The 24265-nt window shown below is 47.6% G+C and overlaps 1 protein-coding gene across 2 annotated transcripts in view; it reads left to right on the top strand.

Moving 5' to 3' along the window:
• The first annotated feature begins 1726 nt into the window (after window positions 1-1726).
• The window catches only part of LOC146832975 (regulator of G protein signaling 5-like), a 74106-nt gene continuing 51567 nt past the window's right edge, over window positions 1727-24265 (top strand). For both annotated transcript variants that reach the window (XM_085600518.1, XM_085600519.1), the window contains exons 1-2: window positions 1727-2970; window positions 16816-17096. In XM_085600518.1, the coding sequence (XP_085456644.1) occupies window positions 16860-17096 (237 nt within the window). In that variant the 5' untranslated portion in view covers window positions 1727-2970; window positions 16816-16859. The remainder of the gene's footprint in view (window positions 2971-16815; window positions 17097-24265) is intronic.

The following is a 24265-nucleotide window of genomic DNA, read 5'->3' as shown; positions in this document are numbered from 1 at the left end:
TGGGGTGCATAAGGAAATAGGGAAGGGAGGAGAAAAGAAGGTGATGAGAGGAGAAGTTGAGATGGAAGAAAGGAGGCAGGCTGGTGAAAAGTAAGGGGTGGGGTGGGAGGAAGAGGAAGAGGGGAGAAAGTAGGGTAGCAGAAGAGTGGAAGAACTCGAAAAGTGACGAAATGACGGCTGGATGGGGACGGGGAGGGGGACGAGAGTGTGAAGTAGATTTGAAGGAGAGGAAAAGGAACGCCAGAAAGGAGTAGACCGGAGTGGTAATGGACGGGGAGAGGGAAGAGAGAGGAAAAAAGATGGGATGGAGAGAGAGAAAGGTGAGAGATAGGGAGGGAAAGTGAGAGGAAAAAGGGATGGGATGAATTACAAACTCGGGGGTAAGGAAAATGAGAAGAAAAGAAGCAGTGTGAAAAGCCAGGTGAGAAGGGAGGAGGCTAAGGTGAGGCGAAGGGAAGAGTGGGAGGGGAGAAGGAGCTGAAAGCAGAAGAAAGGTGAGGATAGGGAAGGAGATACAGAAAGAAGAAGAAATGTTATGCTGGAAGGTGGAAGGGTGTGATAGGGAAGACTGGGCATGGGGAAAAGGAGCAGGGCAGGGGAATGGGCAGATTGAATGAGTGAAGTTAAAAATTAGAGAGATATAGAGTGATGGACTGAGAGAGTTCGATAGAAAGAGCTGCCAGGGTGGCAGGAGAGTAAAGCAATGGATGGAAAAGGAGTAGGACTAGGAAACGGAGGAATGTGAAAAGATTGAGAATTGGGAGGAAGAAAAAGGAGGAAATGGAAATGGATGCAGAGAACTGGAAGATGGAAGGTAAGAAGTGATGAATGAAAGACGGAAGAGGCGAGTGGGAACAGGGAAACGTGGAAGAAGAGAGACAGAAGAAAAAGAGGGTAGAAGAACAAAAGGTAGGGCAAGAGACAAGCATAGAAGAAAGAAAAGAATAATGAATGGGGAAGCTAGAGAGGAAGAAATTACTCTAAAGAAAGGTCAAAACAAGAGGGAGACGGTGGAAGAAGAGAACGGAGGAATAGAGGGGCAGGAGACAGGAGCGAGAGGAGGGAAAGGACGAAAACGCGATAGATGTAAGAAGAGGGTGGACAATGGGGAAATGGAAGGAGGCGCTGTAACATGAGGTCAAAGGAAAGAGGAAATGTAAGGAGGGGGGGGCGAAATATTGAAGGAGACGAAAAGAGAAAGCAACGAGGAAGGTAAGAAGGCGGGAAGGAGAGATGGAACGATGCAGAATGAAAGTGCCCCTGGACCCCCCTCCTCTGCTGCCTCTAACCCATACAGGGCTACATGGCCCCACCGGAGCTCTCAGAGCCCCAGCTCTCCTCCCCGCACAACGCTCGCGCTCCACATTTTAGAGGGGCGTCATCTCTTCGGCGAATGGGGAGTGGGGCGGTTTCTCCGTCCCATCCCCCATACCACCGCTACCAACTCATTCTCGTAGATCCAGTTAGGACCCGTCACTCCACAGAAGTTGTTGCCATGGAGACGGGAGACAATGGTACTCAACCACCCTCTGCATTCCCATTGGCTGCTCTGTCTTAGCCGGTTCCAGCGCCCCTCGAACGGGTGTCTCCATGGCGACAGACTAGAGATTGGATGCTATATTCACGGAGGGTCCTGGTAGAGCAAGTGAGGGAGGTGGGGGCAGAGGACAGGGATTGTGGGGGAGGATCCGCTAAGGGGCTACTTTTCCCAACCCTTAGTCACGAATGGTGCCCGCATTAACTGAGTGCCCACGACTGGCACGGAGAGCGCCTATGCAGTGAGCAGCCGGGGCAGATGGGTCAGTTGAAGATGAGAGGAAGCCAACGGGAGGCTTTAGCCTCCATCGGTGAGTGGTGCTGCTGAAGGAACTAGAAGACCCTGTCGGTCCCTTCAACTCCTCAACTGCCTGCTCAAGATTTTTTTGGGGGGTGGATCCGGAACTAACACCAGTCCCGAGCCCCCTACCATTGCCTGTGTAAGACTTTTGAACGATTTGGGACAGTCCACAGATGGAAGAAAGTATCCGATCCCAAGTGAGACTAACAGGAGGAAGCCCAACTAGACCCATGTGAGGTCATAGAAGGGCTAGGGAGCCTATCGGGACAGTAAACTGCCCTACACATACACTTGCTTCACACTAACAGAGGGTGGAGGGCGCCCACCACTGCTCAACCTATACTACACCCACCTGAGACCAGCAAAGGGGCATGGAAGCCACTAGTGCAGTAAACTGTACTACACCCGTCCAGTTAACTGTGCCACACCCACCTGTGACAAACAGAACTCAGTGGAGTAGAATAAACTACGACTGCCTGGAAATCGCTGCAGCTGATAATACCCCTCCTTCATGACCATCTGCACGCGAACTCTGGGAAACTGGAAGATCTCAGGGGGTCAACCAGACCATCCACCCAGGTGCATGTGGAGCCTGGAAGCGCCCGTGCCAAACTAACGCCAGTGTAAAGCCACCTCTCCAGAACACTCCTTTACCACCTTCATGAAAACAGCAGGAGTCCCGCTGTCCAAGCAAGGCCTACTGCTGCCTGAGAGTGGAGAGTGGGAAGTCTGGGAGAGGCCAGCATTTGTGACTATCCTACTTCAACCTGCTTGAGGAAAGGCGGCGTGTGAGAGTATGAAACGCGCAACACAACATGCAGTAGGCCAAACTGGGAGTACTCTGTCCAGCCCATCCTAGGAGATGATCGTGGGCTTGTGTGGTCAGCAAGGCACCAGCACTGGTTCTTGCCCATTGCAGAAGACCTAAGCAGCACCCTTGTGTCAAGAAGAAGGGCCCGAGCGACTCTCTGTTTCATGCCGGCTCCTATGACTCTTCCGTAAAGGTCGCCGAAAAAACGAAGACCAGGAGTTCTGAGTGAACATCTATGGCAACTCTGGAAATCTTGGCAAGTACAAATCACTAAGGAATTTCACTGAGAGGAAAGGGAAGGCGTGGACCTCACACGTGAAAGGTGCTTTCAGTTATCTTCCTCACTGACCACCTCTACCTTCACTACTTCGGTCCAGTGAATCTGTTCCACTGTTACTTGGTACTGTCCATCTCTACCATCACCCCTCACTCCTTTCCTTGGTTGTGTCTTTCGTGACCCTCATTCCTTGGTTGTCTTTAGCTATCCTCGTTCATTGGTCAAGTCTATCACTAACCCCTTTCTTTATGTCTACCTCTACCCCCGTGACTTGATTGTGTATATTACAAACCGCGATCATGGTTGTGTCGATCAAAAACCGTATTCACTGTTGTTGCTTTTGCTACCCTCAGTCCTTTGTTGTCTTTGTCACTAGCCCCACTCCTTGTTTGCGTTTTTCACTGCCCTCACACTCTGGATGCATCTACCTCCACATTCGTTTCTTGTTTGTGTCTGTCATTTTTCCCATTTCTTGGCTGTGTCTTTTGTTGCCCTCATTCCTTGGTGATGTCTCTTGCTACCCCCATTTAGTATTAGTAGTGTCTGCTGCTATCTTCATTCCTTGGTTTGGACTCTCACTAGTCCCACTCCTTTGCTGTGTCTTTCGCTGCTCTCATTGAACATATGTATGTATGTTGGAATTTATAGAGTGAATGAACCTAGCCACGGGCAATGGAGCTCAGCGCAGAGCCACGAGACAGAGAACACGATCCGAGCACGTCAACAGGGTGGAGGGGAGTGGGGGGCTGCCGAGTTCATGAAAAGGGAAGGGACCTTGAAAGTTAATGAGATGTAGAGCCCTTTGAAGAAGTGTCTTGAGCTCTTTCATAAAATCAAGGTGGCTTGGGGCTGTTCAAGATCCTGCTTGTGTAGCTAGAGATGGCCTGTTTTTTGTTATTTTTCTTATATTTCTTTGTCACTGTCCATAATTCGTCGTATCTCTGGTGCTATCGAGAGCTGACAAAAATAGAAAGTTTATAAGCTACATAGGCGGAGTAGCTGTTCGTGGCTTTGTAGATGATACAGCAGGTCTTGAAGATGAAGCTGGCAGATGAAGGGGATCCAGTGGAGTTCCATTAGGCTCAGGGTGATGCATTCTCATGCTGAGACATGAAAGGTGCCTTTCAGGGGCCAGAGTGCTGCCTGGGAGGCATTGGAAGAGGTCTGAAGTCAAAGTCAAAACAAGCTTTATTCGGTATATAAAAATATCCATAAAAGCATTCTACATAATAAAACATTTCTTCATTTTACGTTACCCTTTTTCCCCCCTCATAGGGAGATTTATTAAAAAAGGTCTGAAGTCACTTTCCAGGAGGAACCTTTCCGCTTTCTTTGGTAGAGAGCACTAGATCGACTCTGGTGCCAATGCGATCTGGTCTTCTCAGTGATGTGCTCCTTAATGGTGAGATCAGTATTAAGGGTGAGTCTGATTGACTTTGCATGGAGGAAGTTAGAGTTGAATCCATGCAGGATTATGTTGTCGAGCCACATTTGGAACGGTTGTCATTTGTTGCTGTCGGGAATAGAAATGTGGTCTTGATGGGTTCGAGTTTCCAGTACATGTTGGACATCCAGGTGTGGATGAGGCACAGTCAGTCATTCAGACATTGAGGGGCCTATTCAGAGACAGCATTTTGTAGCACTTTATTGCTACTATAATAGTACCACTAAAGTGCTGCAAAATGCTATTCACAAACCTATGAGTGTAAATCTTCACCTCCAACTCTCCTATCGTTTCTTATGGAAAGAATCACACACATGTCAGTTTACTACTTAGTAGGAAATATGGGAGGGACCAGGGGGTTGGCGGGCAAAAGGGGAACACTTATGACTAAATGGTATGGATAAGAGGGTAGTAATTTAGCCCAATCTCCACTACTGAATTGACTTCCCTCTGCTCCATCGTTAAATCTGGTTCTCCAGCGGGTCTAATTTCCCCCACAATCTTGGAACAGGGTTGAAAGATTATCCAACCTGTGGTAGGTGAAGTGATTAACCACTCCCTGTCCTCTGGCTGTGCTCCCCAACAATGGAAACATGACATGGTGATCCCTTTGATAAAAAAGACTACTGTATCCATCGAGGCCTAATAAAGTATAGGCCGATACCATTGTTGCCCCTTTTTGACAAGTTAGTTGAGATTCATGTAAATAGAGAGCTTTCCAATTTCCTGGATGATAATAAACTCCTACACAGAACTCAATCAGGCTATCGCCTTTTTTAAAGCACAGAGTCAGCCTTGCTGCTTGCCTCTGAATCTTCAAGGTGGTTTATGAATGAGAGTAACACCGTGGCTATTCTTGTGCTCGAACTCAGTGCCGTGTTTGACACTGTATCTCACAATATTTTGGTCAAGTGGCTCTGAATCAGTGGCATTAGTGGCACAGCACTACACTAGTTGACCTCATTCTTTCAGGGGCGCACCTTCCAGGTTTCACAAAAGCCATTTCAGTCATCAATTCGCTCTCTGCAGCAAGGAGTTCCTCAGGGCTTATCTTTGAGTCCAACTCTTTTTAATGTTATATCAGCCCTCTGGCTGGAGTCATTGAGCAGGATGGTTTTGCTATTATCTCAAACGCTGATGACACACAGCTCCTCATAACTTTGTCACACCATAGTGAGTGGATGGCCTCTTCCCTTCGTGCGTGTGTGGTAGATGTTGCCATTTGGACGGACTGTTAATTGTTTAAAACTGAATGCTTAGAAGACTGAGGTTCTGGAACTGGGCAAGCATCTCAACATCTGGTCAAATGCTTGATGGCCAGATCAACTTGGCCCTCTACCATTTCCCAAGCCCAAGGTTAAGAACCTGGGCATCTGGTTTGATGAGAAGCTTTCTTTCGATGCCCAGATTAATGCCCTCACAGGAAAGTGCGTCGGGATATTGTGATCCCTGGAAACAATTCTTCTCCTCCTTCCTGAGTCTCCCCAGAGAACAGTAGTCCAGGCGCTGATCATATCCAGAATGGACCACTGCAATGTTCTGTATCTGGGTGTCAGAATGCAGCAGCTTGGACACTGCTCTCAAGACACGCCTCTATTAGCACCGCCCTGAAGAAACGGCACTGCTTGCTAGTGAAACAGAGAATCAGCTTTAAGACTCTGTTATTGTTATAAAGCGTTTTTCTGCCACGGTCCTGCCTATTTGCTGTCTATGCTTACTCCCTATATTACGGCCAGAAATCTGTGGTCGGCCACGGCCAAATTGTCCTCTGCTCCTAGATTTGAAAAAGCCAGATTTGGTGACTATGCTTTCAGTCACCTGACCCCTAAAATCTGCAACTCATTACCTGTGGAACTTCGGCTAGCCCCCTCCAAACTCATTTTTAGGAAAAAAAAGAAAACTTGGCTTTTTGGTTCCAGCTAGGCTCTTCTTGTCTGTGTACAACTCTTTTCATTATTCAGCCTCCTAGCGCCGGGACACTTCATGTGAAGTGGCCATGTGCTTTAGAAATGACATTATTATAATTATATTAGCAGTAGTAATGGTAACAATGGGTTTAGGGAGTGAGTGGTTGTAGGGAGGAGCATGCACCCATCCACAAAAGAGTATCCCTTTGCTATTCACAAACTGAACTTCTAACATTACTACAGCCAATAAAGGGCCCAAAGCTGTAGTCTGCCCTGCACCACACAAGGCCAAACATTGCTACTGCACATTCCTCTTATACAAAATAATTGGACTTAAAATAAAACCCCATAGGAAATTATTTACGATAATATTTTTCATAAAAATATTTTGCTAATGTGTTTTTAGGTAAATAAACCTTTTTCCTTTTTCCTATACTTTACCACAGCAAGACTCCACAGTCGGGGTGGAGATCTCACTATGGTAAAATATTGGGACATTTTTAAAAAGTACATTAAACTTTATAATAAAAAACGTAAACATATTTTTATATTAAATATTAATTAACATTTATTTTGCACATTTATTTCAAATGTAGAGCAAAATAAAAATTGCTCTGACACAAATATCTCAGAATTAGTTTTTAAATTAATTTAAATATACTAAATCAAATAGCAGTTTTTTTCTGAGGTTGAAATACAAAATAAATCCCACTTAAATTAGAAAATTGCATTATGTATTAATTATTCTTAAACTATATTTATAGAATTAACGAAAATTAATTCAATTATATTTTAACAACAAATTTATATTACATTAACTTACAAATTCTGTGAAGGGGTCCAGTGGTTGGCCATGTGTGGTACTGGACCTGCTACTGTTTCTTTTTTAGCAGTGGTGGCTTACACTTTTTTTTTTTTTTAAACAAATTTTATTATGTCAATATAGCCATCGCCATGCAGAGCCCTGTAACCCAGAGACATCAGCCAAATCCTTCATACATGTACATGCAGGCAATAGACAATTATATATTCAATAACTCCCCAACTCCCGTCCCAACCCCCCCGCCCCCCACCCCCCAAAGATTGCACTTCCTACTGCTAGCCTTACTCTCCCCCTTCCGTCCATCCCGCTCTCCCCTCGCAGTGTGCGCTCCCCCGCACTGCCCCCCCAGGACCACCATCGTCCGTGTGTAGCTGCCCCTATGGATTGATCTCCCTCTGTACGGGGGGCTCCAGCCCAATTGCACGGTAATCTGCCCATCGTTTCCAGATCTTAAAGTGTTTGCGTGGGCACCCCCTGGCCTCGAAAATGGGCCGCTCCAGCCCCATACAAAAGTCCAGGCCGTTCTTCCATCTCATCGTGGAAGGGGCTTGTGCCGCCTTCCACTCCCTGGCAATATCCCGCTTGGCCAGAGTGAGTCCCAGCAATAAGAGATGACGTTTGTATATATTGCCCCCTATATCCTCCATGACATGGAGAAGAGCCAGTCGCGGCGAGCGGGGGAGCTCCCACCCCAATACTTCCGAGAGGCACGCCAACACTCCCCTCCAGAATCGCTCAAGGGAAGCGCACTGCCAGATAGTGTGAAAGAATGTGCCCTCTTCCCTACCACACCTCAGGCACTCTGGGGATGCAATCAGCCCCGCCCGCCACAGCCGCACTCTCGTGAAGTACACCCGGTGTAGGTATTTAAATTGAACCAACCGGAGCCTCATGGCTATAGCAGCACCTCGCGGGGTGGCCAGCGCCTTCCTCCAATCCTCTTCCTCCAGCGCGCCCACATCTGCCTCCCAGTCCCCCCGAAGTTTGCTCAGTGTGGGGGAGCTGTGTATAACAAGGGATTGATAGATCCTGGAATTTTTTTTATCTGGTAGATCCCCCATGAAGACTTTCGCCTCCAATGGGCTGAAGTCAGGAAGCGATGCCAGTCCCATCAATGCGGGCGACAGGGCGTGCCTGAGCTGGAGATACCTAAAAAATTGCTCACGTGGCATATGGAATTCCTTCTGTAGCTCAGGGAAAGATTTAAGTGTCGTCCCTCTCAGTACATCTCCCAACGTGGAGATGCCAATGTCATCCCATCCCTTAAAACCTTGTAGGGCCGCCAAGTGGGGTAAACGCCCATTGTGCCACAAGGGAGTCTCCCGAGTCAACGTCTGCCACCATCCCATACGGCGCAGGGCCTGCCTCCAGATTTGAAACACTACCTGTGTGACCGGGGGCAGCGCACCCCTCAGGGACGCCGAGTAGAGGAGTGTATGCAGCGTGTGGCGCCCCATAAGCTGCCGTTCCAGCGCATATGCCGGGTCTCCCCTGTCCCCGTACCACCATTCGTTAAGGACTAGAAGATGTGATGCTTGATAATAGGACAGGATATCCGAGGTTGCCAGCCCTCCACAATAGGTGGACAGGAAGCACATCCGCATAGCCACGCACACCCTACCCCCCTCCCACAGGAACTGCCCCAGCACCGAATTCACCTGTCTGAACCAACTGGGCTGAATCTTGTACGGGTGGTTCTGTAGCTGATATAGGAGTCGAGGGAGCGCCACCATTTTAAATATTGCCGATCGCCCATACAAAGTCAAGGGCATACGAGACCAGATTTTAATATCAGAGCGGACGCGCTCCCATACCGGGGCTACGTTCCGCTCCCAGGAGACCGCTGGCACATCCGTCAAGAACACCCCCAAATATTTCAGTCCCCCCAACGCCAACTGAACTGAAGAGGCCCACGCCCCCATTTTCGTGCGCTCACCCAGCGCCCACAAGGTGGACTTGCGAGGGTTCATGTACAAGCCTGACGTTTCCCCGAAAACCTGCATAATGCGCAGGAGCCGTGGCCCAGTCCTGTCCACATCCGTAAGAAAAAGGAGAACATCGTCTGCATATAGCGCAATCCGATCGGACAGGCCCGTGGCCCATTCAAACCCCCGAACCTGCGCTTCTATGCGTATCCACCTAGCTAGCGGCTCCATAGCAAGAGCGAAAAGATATGGGGACAAAGGGCATCCCTGCCTCGTTCCACGTCCCAAGGAGAAAGTAGGAGAGGTCGCCCCCCCTACTCGCACCGCCGCCGTGAGGTCCGTGTACAGGAGCGTTATGTAAAACAGAAACCGGGGACCCAGATTAAGTCTGCGGAGCAATGCGAAGAGATAAACCCAGCTGAGGGAGTCAAACGCTTTATCCATGTCCGCCAGCAGCAAGGCCGCCGGCTGTCCCATCTTTTGTACGGCCGCGACTGCCACCTGCGCCCTCCATATGTTATGTCTGGTTGCCCGTTGAGGCATGAATCCCGCCTGGTCCGGATGCACTAAGGTGGTGATATGTGGCACGAGACGGTTCACCAATGCTTTCGCCAACATTTTGGCCTCCACATTTAAAAGGGAAATGGGGCGATAGGAGGCGTGTTGGTCCGGGAGTCGGCCGGCTTATGGAAAACCACAATTTCCGTGTGTCTCCAGTCTGCCGGGAGCACCCCCCTATCTCTGGCCTCCTCGACCACTGCCCGACAATACGGGATCACTTGCGTGCGATACCGGCGGAAGAATTCGCAGGGAAACCCGTTGGGTCCCGGGGCCTTGCCCGGGTTGAGCTCCCCCAGCGCCTCCCCCAGCGCCACCCCCAGCTCCTCATCGGTCAAGGGGGCCTCCAACTGGTCCCTCACCTCGTCGGACACCCCAGTTGGAGGTAGGTCCGTGAGAAACTTATCTATAGTGGCACCTGGTAAGCATTCCCGCGGGGCGTATAGCCCCGCAAAGTAGGCAGCAAAGTTCGCGGCCAAAGCCGGGGGATCTGTAATCGGCCGTCCTGCCGAGTCCCGAATGCCTGGCAATTCCTGGGCCTGGAAGGTGCCCTGACAGAGACGGTGCAACATTTTGCTAGACTTGTCCCCCCATTGATACACTCGGCTGCGCGTTGCCAGCCAGATTTGCCTAGCCTCGTCAAGCAACAGGGCAGCCGATGTCTGCTGCGCATACAACAATTGCCGCACATTTCGCTCCCTCCCGTCCCCACGGCACCGACGCTCGAGTTCCTCCACTGTCGCCTCCCCCTGAACCAGTGCCTCCCTACGCTTTCTTCGGGCCGCCGCACACCAAGATATGTCAACTCCCCGTAAGGTGGGCTTCATAGCCTCCCACAGGCTCGCGGCGGCTTACACTTTTTAAGGAGGGGGAGAGCTGTATGTCTTTACCTTTGAGCAAATTTACACTCTGATTTTCTGAATACCAAAAAGTAGTAAAGTTAATCAAAAGTGTAAAAGTAAATTACACGTGTAAATTACTCACACAAATAAGTTACCTTTGTGGTTAGCTATGTGAATGTCAAGGTTAGAGGAGACTTTCATATGGAGTGGTGTGACATTGATGTATTTGTATATCTTCATGCTGCTATTATGAGTAGGAATCTATGGGGCTTGATGTAGCGGTTCAAGGTAATGGGGAACGGGATGGGTCACTGTGCAACACTGCAGGCAACAGGGTGCTTCTGGGAGCTTAACTTGCCCAAGTGGACACATTGGTGTTGTTTGATGAGTAGGAGGAGAGACAGTAAAGGATATTACAGGTGAACATATTATGAGACTTTAGGGTGTGATTGAAAAGGACACGGCTGATGGTGCCAAAGGCAGCTGATAGGTTTATAAGTATAAGTATAAGGAGACAGGACTTAACTTTATTTGTGGTTATGATGGGATTGTTTACTATCTGCAAGGTGTCTGTTTCTGAGCTGCAGCATGACCTGAAGCCTGGTTGCTAATCAGGAAGGAAATAGTTGGTGTTCATGTGTAGTCAAGAGGATCTAAAGTGCATTTCCTGAGGAGTGGGAAGACCTGGTCACTCTTGAGGGATTTTGGGAAGATGCCTTGCGTAAGGGATGTGCTGAGAGTGGTTTTCCAATGAGGGCTTTGATAAAGACCAATGTAAGGCATATTCTTCACAGCACTGGACTTCGAGGCAGCAGATTATGTTTATGAGGTCTGTGAGAGAGAAGTTAATTCATTACTATTTTATTTTTTGTTACACCATCCCAAACCCAGTGCCTGGACGGGGTGGGGGCTGCTGAGTGGCAGCAGGGAGAAATGGTGGGCAGAGGGCTGCCTGTGCACTGTTTAAAGTGCGCATGTCCCTTTGGCCGTCCGTCTTGCAATGGTCAGCCAGACATACGAACTTTAAACCTCTCAACCCAGATGTCTTAAGACAGCTGGGTTGAGAGCAAGTGCAAGTGTCCAGTGCCCTCGTGTTCGCCGACAGAGGCCACTCCCTCCAATCCTGGCGCTTCTCGCATACTGATTAAGAGCATGAAAGAAGTGCCAGGATTGGTTATGGGAGTTGGCTTTGGCCCTGATGTCACCGAGAAGAAGAGGACCGGAGCGAGGAGGATGGCTGCTGTGTGGTAAGTAACTTTTTATTTCATTTATTTATTTAATGTAATTTCCTGGCCCCTTCCCCCCACTCGCAGTGGTTCCCAGCCGCCACTGGTTGAAGGACATTTATTACAGGATGTTGCATAGTGAGGTGGACTGTAGAAGAGAAGCAGGCTTGGTACTTTTGATGTGTTGTTAGATATGTTGTATTTTTCACTAAATACGTTGATCTGATTGTTCATGTATATGGAGCATGTCGCAAGTGAGTCAGGGAGGGAACTGGTGTTTTCCTTGATTATCTTGAAGAGCGTTCTGCATCTGTTGGATGCGTTATTGCTGCTGTTGGTGTAGTTTTGGCTATAGTGATGAGTGTTGGTCAGAGGGATTTTAGTAGGGTAAGTTTATTATGGGATCTGCTTCCACTTTCTCTCATGTTTGCAAATGGTGCTCTTGTTGTCAGAGAGGCATTTGGGGAACTAAAGTGCTGATGGTTTTGGATTGCACTGATCTGTTTCTATTGGTACATGGGGATGCTTTGGGATTTTGGGATTGTGATGGGAAGGAAAATACATTTGTGCTGTAGATTGTTGATGGAGAATAATCTAAAAGTTTGCCATTCTCCATTGGGTTAGCCATGATGTATTGGTTGACTTCGAAGCAAGAGGATTTGGATCACAAAATGTTCAGCTAGTCAGTGATGGTGAGAAGGGTGTCTTGTTTTCTTGGAGCTTACATTTCTGTGGAGCATGACGTTTCTAAGGAGGTTGTTAAGTGTGTGTTGCATGGATCAGGTGGTGAGTAGGTCTAGGTTTTGTACTGGGGGATTGAAGAAGAGAATATACTAAACAGGGTTGCAGACAGCAGGAGGGCACTTGTGAGGAGCTCCATCAAGTCGAGCGTAGCCTCTTCACCCATGTTGCAGGCCAAGGACACCTTGTAAAAGACAGAAAGTCTTCCACATTTGTTGTGCACATGATCAGCACAATAAATGTTGTAGCTGTGAAACCAGGATTTCTAGGACGTGTAAGGATGTTGTTGGGATGAACCATATTTCTGTGCTGAAGAGTGCATCGCAGGCTTTAAGAGGTCATCGCTTTATGTAACATAAAGACGACACATTAATAAGCATTGCATGGAGTATGCGCTTGGTCATTTGTGGGTTCCTCGTAGTTAGTGGAACATTTGTGAAGTTACAACTGTGTGTAGGATTAATGTGGTGAAAGGACTTTATTCTTGTCTTGTTCAGTGTGTGGTTGCGGGGACAGACAGGGAAGGAGACTGGTTGTAGTGCATGATAAATCATTACCTTGCAGATATTTGCTGCTCTTTCAGTAAGTAACTAGGATTCAGGCCATAGGTGTTATTTGGCCATAACAGGTTCACACAAGTAACACCCTTGTCTTCGTCTGCCTTCAGCTAAGGGAATCGAGGTGAAAGGCCACTCTCTGGAAAGTTTTTTTTTGTAGTCCTTTAATGGGCTCTGATTGGAAGGCAATCAGTCCGATGGTGTAGGATTATTAGGAATTGTGGTAGTGTGCCTCAGGGAGGGTGCTGGGTCCTTTTATAGCTCATCACAGTCCTTTGGTGAGCCCTGAGTGGCTGAGAATGGGTCATGTTGTGGGGTGATGCTGAAAGTTGTGTTCATTGGTTGTGTCTATCACTAGCCCCATCCTTTGGTTATGTCTTTCACAACACTTATTCCTTGGTTATCTCTACTGCTACCTCATTACTTGTTTGTGTCTATCATGAGATACATTGACTGATTGCATCTTTCACTATTCCTATGCCTTGGTTGCTTCTATCTCTACTCTTGCTACTTGGCATAGCTATATCTACCCTAATTTGTTACCCTTCTGAATCTCTCAGCTCCTTTTAGTCTTCCCAGTACTTACACATCACCCATTTCTTTGCCCTATACATCTAAACCTTCATTCATATGTTTTGTTTATTTGTAACCACATTCTTTTGCCCTGGTAATCTTCATTCCCTCCCTTATTCTGTCTCCTCCTTATTTCTACCTTCGTCCGTTGATCCTGTTTATCTCTGCCTTCTTCCTTGTTCATGTTTATTTCTACTTTCTGTTTTTAGGTCTCTAGATCGCTACCCTTGTTTCCTGGTCCGGTTCATCTCTGCTTTCTTTCTTAGTTTGCTAGTTCTGTATTCTGGCGCCTTTGTTCTGTCTCTCCTTGCCCTAATTCCATAGTTGTATAACAAGATTCAGTGACCATGCACATCTCCAGCCTCATTTCATGGACCTGTTCGCTCTATCCTTGTTTCATGATCTTGTCTGTTTTTACACTAATTTGTCAACCTTGCCCATCTCTACCCTTGTTCCTTGTTCCTTGCTCCTGTTTCATTTTATTATTCATCATCAAATTTATTCTGGTTCCTTGTTTATTTCCATCTCTACGCTTGCTCATCTGTAATCTTATTCTATGTAGGCCTTGAGAGAGTTTGCGGAATTCCGCATTACCAAAAAAACTCTGGCATGCTACACGGAGTTCTGCAAGAGTTCTTGCCTTTCGCACTGATTTTTAGCGCTGGGTGTTTGTCCGGCCCTGGAAAATCAGTGCGAATGGCACCATGCGCAGCACAAGAGGGTGCTGCTTCTTTCTGCCACTCGAGTAGATGTGCAACTGAGCTGCAGCTTCCTCAACGTGAACGAAAGGCTTTGCAACGTGAGTGGTAGAAGCCATCCACGGCTGCCCGTGTTGAGAAATCTGCACGGGAGGTGGTCTGGAGTAAGATTTTCCTCGATCACGCTCGCCAACTTAATGCTGGCGAGCACAAGCGAGGAAACAACTCCGCTCTATGAGTTTTTCCAAACTCCGTGCGCTACATGGAGCGCAGAATAGGAAAAAATCCACAAACTGAGCAAGCGGAGCAGAATTTCACGCCCAGGCCTAGTTCCATGATCTATCTAGTTTTACACTTCTTTTTTTTTCTTTTTTTTGCAGAGTTTTATATAGCGCGAACTTGACCCGAATCCAATCAGGTATCAGAGCGCTTTTCATAGCACCAGTTACGTTACATGAGGACACACATAATTTTTTGTTAGTCACGGGGAGATTAAGTGATTTGCCCAGAATCACAGGAAGTTCAGCGTCATTACCGAGACTCGAACCCAGTTCCCCAGGTCCGAGGTCAAGCGCCCTAGCCGTTAGGTCAACTCCTCTCTTTTGTATTTTTCCTCTACACTCATTACTTGGTCATGTCTATCTCTACATTCAATCAATCAATCAATCAGGGGTTTAATTAGCGCACTACTCACCCGTGAGGGTCTCAAGGCGCTGGAGGGGGGGGTCAGCTCCGGATCAGTCAAAGAGCCAGGTCTTGAGGTCCTTCCTGAAGGTGTGTAGGGTTGGGGAGCGTCTGATGTTCACGGGGAGTTCGTCCCAGGTCTTGGCTGCGATGTAGGAGAAGGCTCTCCCGCCTGTTCTGTTTGTGCAGATGCAGGGGACCTCTGCCAGGGTGAGGTTGGCGTACATTGCTTCCTTGGTGCTGTCTATCTCTCCCCTCCTCACTTTGCCCTATCCTCTCTGTTGGCCTGCCTTTGTATGTATTTTTGCACTTGTCAAGGGTTCTGTTAATCATTGCCCTTATTTATAGACATCTGCATCTGTACAGCAGAATGAGTGCTTAGATTAGCACAACCAAAGGATTTGGGTTGAGATGGACAGGACTAATGAATGAGGTTAGAGAGTACAAGACTCTATGTTATGTTCCTGTTTATCACTACCCTCTTACCTTTATTAAGCCCAGTACTATCTTAATTTCTTGTTCGCATTCATCTCTAACCATATTTCCTTAGTCCTTCTGCTATGTAAAACTCCTTATTTGGTCATGTCCACATCTACTCTCATTGCTTTGTCAAGTCCATCTTTTTCCTCATTCCACCACTATATCCAGCACTACCTTCATTCCTTTATCTTTTTATTTTTCCCTTTGTTCTAGCCACCTCTAACCTTGTTCCCTGGTCCAGTTCACTTCTGCCATTGTTTCTTGGTTATATTCTTCGCTGCCTCATTTCTTAGTCCTCTTTATCTGTATCATAAAATGTATGTCTTGGTTTTATCACTCTTCAGCTCTTACTTTTACCGCTTTGCATAGCCAATGGGTCTCGCTTTTGGGACCTTATAAGTATTTAGTTATGCAACTGTTGCATGGCTAAACACTTATAAGGTTCCAAAGGCGAGACCTATTGACTATGCCAATGCTTGTTTTTTGTTTCTGTAAATCTCTGTCTTGTCTCTGGTGAATCTTTTGTCATCCTTTCCACCACTATCACGATTCTGTGATGGCTCCTATTGCAATCCTCATTTTGCGGCCATTCTTTGGCTCTGTTTATCTTTTACCCCATTTCTTCATGTTCGTCCTAGCCATGTTCCATCTTGATCCTCCAGATCTCTACCATCCTCACACTGCTGTGCCCATGTCCTTTCTCAATCCTTGGCTCAGTTCTTCACTATGCTTCTATGTTGGTCCTGTTAATATCGCCCCACCTTCCTTGGTATAAATAATTTCAGTGTTCATTCATCGGTCCTGTCCATGCGCCCCTCTTGGTTTCATTCCTTTTATCTCCCGAACCACTACCCTTATCACTAGCCTCTTTTCTTGGCGCTGTTGACCACAAAACCCCTTGTGTCTTTTCCCTCTACCCCTGCTCCTTGGTCCTCTTCACCTCTGCCCTCATTCTTTGTTGCTGTTCATCTCAATCCTTCTTCCTTGGACTTGTCCAATCTACCCTTGCTCCTTAGGCCTCTCCATCGCGCCACAATCATTCTTGCATGCTCTTAATCTCAAAGCCTAATTCCTTGTCCTGCTCAGTCTACTCTTGTTTTTTAATTCTCTCCATCTCCGATCTCATTCCTTGGTGCTTTTCATCTCTACACTCCTTCATTGCTTCTGTTCATGTTTACCCTCATTGCTTGATGTTTTTCACCTTAACCTCTTGTTCATTCATTTTCTTTTTTTTATAAATTCTTTTTATTATTTGTTCTTTCATTTTCAACATTTCTATCTTCTTTCTTTGGTCCTTTTCCTTGGTACGTCTTCTATGTCAAACTACAATAGGGAATGTTCTTCTCTACAAGATATAACAATGTTCTACTTTCCACTGGCTGGTGGTTAATTTTCTGAGCTTTACTGTGGTGCCTATCTTTTGTAACCAAAGGTTGGATTGGCATTCTTGCCATTGCCCCCACCAAGTGCTCCAAGATGCCCTCTGGATTGTGTGACTGCTTTTTACTTCGAAAGAATACGACCCCACGGCGCAACATGGCAAAAGAGAAAGACTCCAAGACCAGGTCACGTGAGAGCTTGATGCCACAGGAATTAGTCTACCAGGACATCTCAGTCAGCTCCCTCGCTGAACAACCCCTTCTGGATCCAGTGACTGAGACCAAGAGTGATCCTTTTGCCCCTTCTTTTTCCCCCTTCAATAGCCCGAGAATGGTAAGATCTTAGACATTACTTTTATAAGTTCTCCTATAAAGTAGAGCTCAACTGCTTCAATGGAGGAGAATCGAGAGCTGGGTATCCTGAAAAAGAATAAGCGTTCTAAGAATATGCAATGGTGTCCTGTGTAGCAGGCGTTTGAGATACAATGAGCCTTAATTAGAGTTTTGTGGAGGAAGAGCCCCCACAATAAACTGGCAGGGCTCCCACCCCACCAAAGTCATGGCATGCCTGCCTCATTGAGAGGAGGGCAAAGAGCAGGTATTCCACAGGATGAAGCATCAGCAGGTTCCCTGGTAGAATCATTTGACCTGGTGGCCCATCGACCATGAGGTAGCCTAGTCACAGAGATGGTCTCCCCACTCTGAGTGGTCGATTGTCCTGTCTAGGATTACCAAGTGATGTCACTGACCATGTCATAAGTGGTGCAATATGTAAGGTTATTATAAGCAGTGCTTTGGGGGGACATAAGTTATAGTTAACTCAGGTAAATATAACTGCTGAATTTCACTGGTTTTGTACGAGGGAAATATGAGCCTAACTATAACATCCCTGTAACCTTTGGTTTGTTCAGTGAATTTCTATGGCTTTTAAAATTCGTTTTCCTAACTATAACATCCCTGTAACCTTTAGTTTTCTCAGTGAATTCTAAGGTTTTTTTATTTTATTTTCTAACTGTAACCTGTAACCTTTGAGAGAGAGTGTGTGAATGAGTGCAGAAGGGTCTCAGTAGGTGTGTGAGTGTCTCAATGGGTGTATGAGTGGGTCCATGAGTGTCTGAGTGGGTCTGTGAGTGTGCGCATGAGTGTCTAAGTGGGTGCATGAGTTTCTCAGTGGGTCTGTAAGCAGGTGTGATTGGGTCTGTGAGTAGGTGTGAGAGTGAATGTGAGTAGGTGTGAGAGTGTCTGAGTTGGATTGTGAGTGCCTCTATAAGTGTGGGAGTCAGTCTGTGAGTGAGTGTGTGAGTCTCTGAATGGGTCTGTGAGTGGGTGAGTGAGCCTGAGTGGGCCTGTGAGTGGGTGTGTGAGTGGAAGCCCAAATGTCTAAGTGGGTATGTGAGTGTCTGAGTGGGTCTGTGAGTGAGTGTGTGAGCCTGAGTGGGTCTTTGATTGGGTGCGTGAGCCTGAGTGGGTCTTTGAGTGGGTGCGTGACTCTCTGAGTGGGTCTGTGAGTGGGTGCATGAGTTTGTTAGAAAGTCTGTGGGTGGGTGTGTGAGTGTCTGAGTGGGTCTGTTACTGGGTGTGTGAGTGTCTGAGTGGGTCTGTTACTGGCTGTGTGAGTGTCTGTGAGTGGGTCTTGGAGGGCGCAAATGGGTGTGTAAGTGGCCAGGCCATTTTTGAATGGGGGTGGGGGGGCCACATAGCACCCAGGCTGTTTTCAGCCCTGGGGACCCCAATCCCTGGGGCTCAGCCACATTTGAATAAGGGTGCCCAGACCCCCTTTCTGGGCCATATTTGGCCCCAGGCACCCAATCCCCATAGGGATTCTTCACTGTCAGGAGGGAAGGCAGATGTTGAGAGGGTCCATGGAAAATGCGGCCTTGGTCTTACATTCTGATCCCAAGCCAGTATTGAGGTAAGAGGGCACCCTACCTGACACTCTGGTCATCTGGACAGGCGCAATATGGGGGTAGTCACCCCACATACATGGGATAGACAACAAGAGTCAATAAGAGACACCCACCGTACACAAGAGTTTGTTTTGGCAATGGCATATTGGGGGCGTTGCAAGAAGGGGTGACACATACTTCCATGGTAGAGTGTAGGGAGGGGTGAGTTTTGTTTCCAGATTGTGTTCCACCTGGCGTTGGTAAGAGTTTCTTTTCTACTTCAGTGTAGGGGTGTAGGTTGGGTTTCTTGTTTCATGTTTTACACCACCAAAACGTGACCACTTACTGGAGCAGACACAACAAGGGACAGTGAGGGTGCCTGAGACCCCCTTGCATCAGGAGGTGGCAGGGGGAATAGAGGACAGGCCCAGTGTCAAGATAGACCCACAGACGTCCAGTCCAAAAAGTGCAGGTCCAACAGCGGCCTTTGATGGGGCGGAAAGGAGCAGTACTGGGGTGAGAAATTGTAGGGCTCCCCCAGTTACGACAGAGGCACACTGGCTGGCAATCCTCTCATAGAACATTAACGGCCCTGGACATTGCGTTGCTCCAAGAGTCTCACCTGTTTGGCAACCAGTGCCAATGTATTAACAGAGGTACTGGCACCCTACTGGTCCACACTAGGTATACCAAAGGATCAACGCGGGTTGCTATCTTGGTGAAAAATAATCCCCCCTTCCAGGTCACAAAAATATGTCACGACCCATTGGGGAGGTTTGTGGGGGTACTGGGGAATAGAGCAAGGAAAAGCAATTGGTGTTTAGTGTCTACTCGCCCCTCATTCTCTAAGGAGAGGTGTTTGAGGCCTTGAGTCCTATGTTGCTGGAAGTGGCTGCAGACTTCCACATGGTAGGAGGGAATTTTAACACAGTTATGGATGTCTCAATCATTCAAGCAGGTTTTATATAGTGCTACTAATCACCTGATAGGCTATCCAGGCACTTGCTGGTCCTGGAGTTTAATTCAAACAGCCTGGTCTTGAGGGCCCGTTGGAATTCTGGATTTGAGGTGATGGTCCGGAGCAGCGAGGGGAGGCTCTTCCAGCTCTTTGCTGTGATGTAGGAGAAGGATCGTCCGCCACTTCTGCTTCGGTAGATCTGGGGAGTGTAGGCTAGTGAAAGAGAGGCGGAGTGTAATCCTCTTGACGGTTGATGCAAGTTCAAGCAGTGGGTGATGTAGGCAAGTCCTTGGTTGTGTAGAGCCTTGTGTGTGTGGGTAAGCAGCTTTAATTGCCATCTCTTCTGTACGGGGAGCCAGTGGAGTTGCCTGAGGTGGGGTGTGATGTGTGATGTGGATCCACTAGGGAGGTCAAGGATGAGCCTGGCTGCGGCGTTCTGTATGGTTTGAAGTTTCTGTAGGAGCTGTGCAGCGATTCCTACATAGAAAGCATTGCCGTAGTTGGGTCGGAAGGTGATGAGGGCCTGTGTTAAGGTGCATCTTGTGTGCAGGAGAAGCCATTTAGAGATCTTACACAGCATGCGTAGAGTGAAGAAGGAGGTGGAGGAGACAGTGTTGATCTGTGATTTCATGATAAGCTTTTTGTAAATGATGATTCCGAGGTTTCTGGCGATGGAGGTAGGTGTTTGCCCTAGGTCTGATGGCCACCAGGTGTTGTTCCATGGGTTGCTGTTGTTGCCAAAGATCAGTAATTCCGTCTTGTCTGTCTTCAGCTTTAGGCAGTTGTACTTCATCCAGTTGGCGTCTCTTGTCATGCATCAGTGGAAGTTGGTCCTGGTGGTGTTAGGGTCATCAGGGAGTGAGAGGGTGAGTTGAGTGTCGTATGCATAGGATATAATGTTGAGGTTGTGAAACCTGACGATGTTGGCCAGCAAGGTCATGTATGTGTTGAAGAGAGTGGGATTAAGGGATGAGCACTGGGGGACACCACAGACAATAACCTTGGGTTGGGAGGTGAAATGTGGTAGGGGGTCTTCCGTGTTCTTCCAGTGAGGAAGGAGGTGATCCATCTGATCGAGTCCCCTTTGATGCTGATGTTCCAAAGTCTTTCTATCAGTGTGTGGTGGGATATGGTGTTGAAGGCTGCCGAGAGGTCTAGGAGGATCAGGGCTGCTGTTTCTCCTCAGTCGAGGAGGGTTTGGATGTCATCGGTGGCTGCAATCAGGGCAGTCTCGGTGCTGTGATTGCTGCAGAAGCTGGATTGGGAGGCATCAAGTAGCTGGTTCTGCTCCAGGTGTGCTGTGAGTTTGATAATCTTTACCAGTACCTTGGCTGGGAATGAAAGAAGGGAGATCTGATCCAGGAACACTGCTGGAAAGATCGATAATGGAGGTCAAATCCCATATGCACTACATTTAGAGGAAGATGTTTAGATCACGGCCGTTGGGGCCCAGGAAAAGTGCCCTAGTGGCCAGGGAAAAGGCAGCGACCAACCTGGGCTGGAGGGGCAGGCTCTCCCAGTTCACCCCACTGCGGATCAGTGACTCTCTGAGAGAGTTCAGGGAGCTGCCCAAGTTGAATCTGTGGGACTAGATTGGGATCTCCACACTCAAGGATCTGGGAGGGAAGGAAGGGATTAAATCCTTCCAGGATCTACAGGCCGAATATGACCTCCTAAGACACTTAGGTCTATCGATATATATCCAAAAATGTCATGCCCTGCAGGTGGAGGGTATACAGTGGGATGAGCTGGAAGGCAGTAGCCCCCTAGAAAGGATACTTCGGGACGACCTGCCCTCTTGGCCTCTTTTCTTAACCTATTGCACCCTCCTAAATAACAGACCGGACAACCTCTGGCCATTGAGAGCCAGTTGGAAATGGACTTGGGCCCCATAAAAGATGCAAATTGGGAGGTAGCATTGATGCATCCACGGGAAGTGGCAATAAAAACTAGTCATAGGTTTATACAACTCAAGGTCCTGCACAGGACATATTACTCCAGACCATGGATGTGCACAATAGGGTGAGCAGGGAACCCCAATTGTGTGAGGTGGAGAGGGGCACCTCTTTTCATATTCTATTGTCCGGCCCATATATACAGACATACTGGAAGGGGGTAGTTGCTAAGCTAACCTTGGAGGCTTACCCCCATTTTATACCACAGTTTACACTTTTAGGAATACCGGGAGATGTTGACATTCCCAGGCAGAAGGTCACATTCTGTGTACTGGTCTTCTATGTAGCCAAAAGGGACATAGCCAGTACATGGGGAAGCCCTGATCCCCACACAGGTACCCAGTGGAAAAAAGGTATGATGCATTGTATAGAAGCCGAAAGAGTGGTCTATGAGGCTTGGGGCTGCCCGAGGAAATTTCAGAAATTGTAGGGACAATGGCAGGCACACCATGGCCTGAACTGGACTAGCGTGGCCCCCCTCAGGGTCCCCCCGGGTAGAGGGGTGCACTGAGACAACTGAGAAGAGGGGAACCTGGGACCGATATCGGACATGGGGGGGACCCAACTCCAGGCTACTCCACAATAGACTTGTCCCGCGCCTTAGTATGCAGGCCTGTTCGTTTACTCAGGACACTGATACGAGTGTAATGGTGGTATGTTGTGTTGTATTGTTCTCGCGGAAAATAACAATGAATAAAAACAGGTGGCCATCAAGGACTGAACTTGCAGTAGAAAGGATAAATCCCTGTTGAATGTAACCCTTCAATGTTTGTCCATGGCAGCAGCTATAGGAGGCCACCCAAACCAGAGGTCCATAATCTTCTAATGTCCACGGGGTCCAACTCACCAAAGATCAAAATTTCCGACTTGTCTAAATTCAGCTTCAGACAGCTACTGCCCATCAATTTGACGACGGTATAAAGACAGCCCTGAACATTTGCTACTTCAGAATCAGCTAGTTGCTGAAAGGCAAGCATCAATTGGGTGTCTTTAGCATGGGACACAATATTAAAGCCCCAAGGCTCAACTTATATGTATATAAATGACGTTATACTTAGGTATTGAAATGAGATTAAAACTATCCATTTTGTTTAGATCCTTTTTGTGCGGTGGGTGAGGGTATTGGACTCCAAGAGAAGCAATTTCCTGGTGAGACCATAATAAATAATGTACATAACACCCTGATCACAGGTGAAGTTCTGGCATTAGCTACAGCTGGTATAGTCAAATCAAGTCTGATCAGGATTCTGCCACTGGTCTTCTTTTATGAACACTTAGCCCCAGCCGTGGTCAGGAACAATTGGGCTCAAGCCCTTAATCAATCCCCCCCCCCCCCCCCCCAGGCTGCAATTGCATTTCTACCCACCTCTCAAAAACAGGTTTTCGGCCCTCGCAGTTTTGGAAGACATTGACTGACATCCTTGTAGGGAGAGTGATTGTGCTGATGATGCTGATTGTGGGGCTAATACTCCTTAGACTCATAGCCCCTGAAGTTATGCGACCACCCTCCCATTGCTGGTAGCTCAGGGATCTTTGCAAAGTGATGACGGCTCAGCAAGTTTGTATACTGGGAAATCTGGGTGCAATTCTGTGACAGTGGGTAAGCAAGGGAGTAATAATGTCTGTGCCCCTGCTGCACAATATCCGTTGGGTGAGAAAGACTTCCTGTGGGGGGACTCTAGTTGAAGTCATCTATCTCCTCGGTTGGACCAAGGTTTATTTGAGACAACTCTGACTTACACCTTTTTGTGTTGATTTGTAAAGGTATAACGGAGGGCGAGACTGGCTCACCCATGGATGTGGAAGGCATGACTTTAAAATTCCTTAGCTGGGACGTTGCCGGTCTGACGTCGAAACTACAAATTGAGGGTTGGCAGACCTTTATTAATGATTATGATATTGTGTTTATGCAGGAAACGTGAGTGCTGAACAAGATTGCATTTGATGGGTTTATGTGTTTAACCTCCCTGTCTCTCCTTCTCCCATGGGTCGTGCAAAGGGGGTTTGTTAGCCTGGTTTAAAGTTAACATTGGATGTAAAATCTGTCCATCGCTACAGAAAGAGATGTGGTGCAGGCCTTTGACCTTCGATGGGAAGCAAAATTGGGTTTTGAACTAAGGGCAATTTGAATTTACAGAGACTCTTTTCTTTAATCGGTTCCCTAGCTGAGAATGTGTCACAGGCAGGTAGACCTTTTAACCTTCTTTTGGCTGGTGACTTTAATGACAAGTTGGGCACCATACCTTCTCTATCACCAAAAAAAGTAGATCTCATTGCGATGGTTTCTTGGAGGCATCACTTGTAGACTTATTTGGCATCCTTTGATTTAGAAAGTGTGGCCGCAACTCCCACATCAGCGATCCCAACATTACTTGGGAGGGGAAGTGGGACAATGATTGATTATGCTTTCTCCTCTCGGAATTTGCAGCCACTGATAACGGGGTGAGGTGCCTGCCTCAATCTATAGTGATCATAAGCCCCTACTATGTCAAATCACAATTCCCTTGAAGAGTCAGCACACCACTGCAGGTTGTAGCCAGGTACTGACTACTAAAGATGCTGGGCATAGGTTGGTCTGGTGCTATGCCGACATGAGGCTAGTCATTAACCTGGTAGTCAGCAGTTGGCAGAGTCATTTTGGAACAACTCCTTTATTGGCTAAGGGAGAGTAATATTGTTTTCTAGGCTCAATATGGCTTTAGGA

This window comes from Triturus cristatus, chromosome 4_2 (assembly GCF_964204655.1).
Source record: "Triturus cristatus chromosome 4_2, aTriCri1.1, whole genome shotgun sequence".
In the NCBI taxonomy this organism is placed as follows: Eukaryota; Metazoa; Chordata; class Amphibia; order Caudata; family Salamandridae; genus Triturus; species Triturus cristatus.
The sequence above is the reverse complement of the archived record's forward strand: the minus strand, read 5'-3'. Positions and strand labels throughout refer to the sequence as shown.